We start from the raw sequence: 4463 nt of genomic DNA on the forward strand, positions 1-4463 counted from the left end.
TACAAGTTATTTTGATAATTAAATTCATAATTTAAAATTTATTTCATACTCCCTCCGTCCCGGGCTACTCGCTCCTTTCCTTTTCGGCACGGAGATTAAGGAATGAGTGTATAGGAAAGTCAAAAATTACGGCTGTAGGTGAAAATTTTTACTAAAAATGGAAAGAGTGCAAGTAACTTGGGACGCCCAAAAAGGAAATAAGTGCGAGTAGTGCGGGACGGAGGGAGTATTTAAGAATTTCATAGCAGTATTTTTTATTTTAATTTTTTAGTTTCTAAATGTGTTAGAGAGAGAGAGATGACCTGACATAAAGTGATTGAAAAAGTAAAGTGAATAATACTCCATCTGTTCCGCAGTAGTTGAGTCATTTCATTTTTTGCACTCATTTTGCAAAAATGATGATAAATAGTTAAAATAGAAAGAGAGTAAAATAGGTGACAGACTCTCTTACTTTATTTTTTTCTCCACTTTAACTATTTATTATTATTTTTCTAAAATAAATACAGAAAATGAAATGACTTAACTACCGTGGAACGGAGGGAGTATCATTTTAGGTACTCAAACTATAAGAAAATATCATATTTAGTACTAATAGAGAGAGATAAAGAAAATATCAAATCCAGTACCTAGAAATAAAAGTTCATAAATGTCCTTCATGCCTTGGGGGCATTTTTTGTGCAAATTTGTGATGAATAGTGAAAAGGTATCAAATTTGTGATTACACCTTAGCTTAGGGACTACTCATGATATTTTTAAAGTTTAGGTACCATTTGCGTGCAAAACGCATAGTTCATGGACCATTTATGTAGTTCACTCTTTATTTTATTATAGTATATTATGGAGCACTTATGTTACAAAAAGTATAATTATTGGATATTATAATTAGATTTCAATACTTTAGCTTATATTTAAGTATTTTGTTAAATTTTAAGTTATTATGAATAATAATATTATAATACGTATTTAATTATACATATTTAGATATATACTACAGTCTTCCGGTTCAACTTATGGTTCGACCGGCCGAACCAGTTGAACCATGAACCGGTAACTACTCCGGTTTGCTTTCCGGACTGATTTTTAAAACATACTTGTACATCAATTTTTGCAGGGAAGAGAGAGAGAGATTCAACGTATTTTTTGTCAACAAAAATAGGAGGGTGTGGATATGTTTGAAGTTGATTTGTAATATGCATAATAGAAACTAGAGCTCCATAAACAGCCATTTCACTCGATCTCAATTCACTGTGGTTTCTGAGAGATTAGCAAGGTGCATAAGAAAGACTATGTTGGCAATGGAAAGTAACAAAATCTAATCAAGGTTGTATTTTTTAACACGAGCAGCAAAGTTGACTAATTAGTATCTTAGCATAAAAAAAGGTTTATTTACTATTGTATAAGACTAAATTATTGTTACGTAGTACAATTTTTTTACTCGTCCTCTAAAATAATCTCATTTTCCTATTTTGAGATATCCAAAAAAAATAGTCTCACTTGTATAAATAAAAGTTTCTCACTCTCTATGCTTTATTCATTTTTCTCCTCTCTTCCCAACACTTTTTCTTCTTATCACTAACTTCACCTACATTTTCTTCTTCTCTTCCACTATCAATTTCTCATTAAAATCTTTCCCGGCTAGAAATGAAACTATTTTTTATGGACGAATTAAGTATTATTTTTTTATGCTATGCAAATATGGGTTACCTTTTTAAAATTTGGACAGAGATAAAAATAAATAAATGATCCGCATGCAGCACGGATTTTACACTAGTTAGAATAAAACTAGAATAATTTAAACTAGTTAGAATAAAAGTACAACATTTTAAATCACCTCTATATAGCAAACCATATTAGTACAAACCTCAACCAAACCATGCTCCAAACAAGACGAGAAAACCGAACACTGACACTTTTGCGAGAACTTCCAAAACCGAAGACTATAACCCACGGCCGCTACTCAAGAGCTCGTTGTAGAAAACTCAAGCCACCGGAGCCAAGAAACGAGCCACCACTGGAAACATGGGATAAGCTAAAGTTCCAAGTATAAACCAGTTGATGCTCAAGAGGGCGAGGGACTCTGATGCGGGTTTATGCTCAACCCGTGCACATAACTGGAGAACGCTACGCAACGACAAGGTGACAACGACAAAAAGAGCCATTACTAGAGGCGTGCACGGAGCTTTGGCTTTCCAGACGATTAAACCAACCACGAGGGATAGCAACATGCTAAATAGGCTTCGAGATAGCGCTACCTTCCTCTCTCGTGCTAGAACACTGTACTCCTTTGAGATTATCTGCGCAAACATCCTCATCTCATCCTTGGAAACATCTTCAGTCACTTCTTCTCTGTCATAATCAAGTCTGTAAGGTGATTTACCGATGTTATGAGTGATAGTGAGATGGCGGCCGTCTTGACCCATGTAGCTAGAGAGAATTTTCCCTTGAATCTCCTTCAATCGTTGTGCTTCGTCCTTCAGATTCTGGACCTGCAGGTTAGGGCGGGGAATGAATGCACGAGATGTGACATAGATGAACAAAACATGACGTGACATTAAGGAGTCGAGGATTGATTCTTTAGTTACCTCCCCTTCTAGTAGCTTAATCTTAAGGATGGCTTCGTCGTGCTCTTTCTCGAGTTCTATAACCAACATCTCAATTGTTGAACGTTCTTCTATGGCCTCGTGGAGTTTCTCTTCTAGCTCCTTAGCATCGAAAAGAACATCTTCCATTTCATTTCTCAGTCGATGGAGTTGCATCTCTAGCTGCATATGACTGTTCTCTAATTAGTAAAACTGCAAGACTTTAGTAAAAAAATTTCTCTATTTCGTTCCTTTTCTTACTTTCCACATCGACTGTGAGAGCAAAAATCATCAATGGATAATTGAAGAAGCAACACGTAATACCCCAACTCTGGCATAACAAAGACTAAGCACGCGACTTTGACATAATCTCTGGAAACGAATATAGATGCAACAAACTCAAAAAAAGCATCACTCCAACATTCTCATTTAGCAAGGACCGCTTAGTTAGCTACATGTACGCTCTCATATAACACGGGCTACATGTACGCTTAGTTGCATCACATCTCGCTAGAAACAGGGATATAAATAAATTTGCTTCTACTAATCCAAAATCTACCACTAACACTAGCTTACATGTAATCTCATATCTGAATACAAGTAAGCCTAGAGGTGCAACGAACTCACAAAATCATTTACACAGAATAGAAGAAGCACAATGTAGCTCAAACAATCTCCAATAGCAACTTGCACGCGGCTACGATGAAGCAATGCACTAACCACAAGATAATTACAAAGCCGCACAATGCAAGTAAATATCAAGATCACAAAGTTGAAGCAAAATTACCATTCTCTCCCTATACAACGCACTGAATGCTCGTACGGGAAGGGACAGAACCGCCATACCCCAGATTGCAAGCCTCCATAGGATAACAAAATGCAGGCAGAGAGCATATCTCAACACCTCCAACCACGTCAACACAACGAAGCAGAGGCCTCGCGCCCCGACTTGGCAAGATAGCTTTGCTAGTAAGAGAGGCCTTAGTACCAATCCCACTAATGCAGACACCAACAGAGCCATCGATCAATTCCACAACGTTGCAACCGTTTCGATTTCACAGCACACCGAAACCATCTCAACATAGACAAAGTTCAATAATGAAAACAACCTCTGCAATAAGACAACATACATAAGCCTAATCTTAGACATATACTCAACTAATTGTGTAGATAAAGAGGCAATACAAGAAATGAAGACATCAATTGAACTAATTGTTTGCATAAACAAACAAACAACCCAATCTAGATTGATAAATAACCTATCACACAACTCAAAACTCTGTATCAAATTTAAACTAGTAAATCACAAAAAAAGCCAACAAAACCTGAAATTGAGACCAAATAGTGAATTCTGGGGCAACAGAATTGATGAATCTTGAGAAGACGAAAGGCAGAGCGGCTAGTGGTGGTGAGCTATTGGGGAATTAGAGATTTCAAGACTAGAGCTTTAAACAGAAAAAGAAATACTAAAAAAAAGCGAAAACATTGTAGGAGAGGGAGAGAGAGAGACGTGGCGAGACGGTGAGTAGCAGGAAAGTGACACGTCTGTGATTGGAAAAGGGTAAGAGTAGTTAGCAGTAAGCTGAATTGAGATTAGGATGAGCAAACGTGTTGAGTTGATGACTGATCGACACAAACTACGAGGGTTGAAAACTGTTAAAACGAAAATTGTGGGTGCAAAATTGAAGACCGCCGCCCCGTATCTCCGCCGCCAAAGCGGACAGCTGCGGTGGTCAAACTGAATCCCCCATTTCCCAATGCCATTTGCTGATTGCCAAGCGGCAGGTTTTCCCCCTTTGTTAGTTATTCATTTACTCTTTACCGTATAGCTCTGGCACATGAATCCAACGATTTCTAGTCTACATCAACAACTATAACCTAAAA

General features: G+C 37.3%; 1 protein-coding gene across 2 annotated transcripts; it reads right to left on the reverse strand.

Annotated features, from left to right (window-relative positions):
* Window positions 1-1771: 1771 nt before the first annotated feature.
* LOC121772350 lies at window positions 1772-4463 on the reverse strand. Of its 2 annotated transcripts, XM_042169415.1 has the most exons (4): window positions 3905-4463; window positions 3367-3690; window positions 2583-2762; window positions 1772-2486 (listed from the first exon to the last, which is right to left on the reverse strand). In XM_042169415.1, the coding sequence occupies exons 2-4, from the start codon at window positions 3598-3600 to the stop codon at window positions 1980-1982; spliced, it is 921 nt and encodes a 306-aa protein (XP_042025349.1). In that variant the 5' UTR covers window positions 3601-3690; window positions 3905-4463; the 3' UTR covers window positions 1772-1979. The 2 variants fall into 2 exon arrangements, with proteins under 2 accessions (XP_042025349.1, XP_042025350.1); XM_042169416.1 differs by lacking the exon at window positions 3905-4463 and having other exon boundaries at window positions 2583-2772; window positions 3367-3619.

The sequence above is a fragment of the Salvia splendens genome, chromosome 16 (genome assembly GCF_004379255.2).
Source record: "Salvia splendens isolate huo1 chromosome 16, SspV2, whole genome shotgun sequence".
NCBI classification, from domain to species: domain Eukaryota; kingdom Viridiplantae; phylum Streptophyta; class Magnoliopsida; order Lamiales; family Lamiaceae; genus Salvia; species Salvia splendens.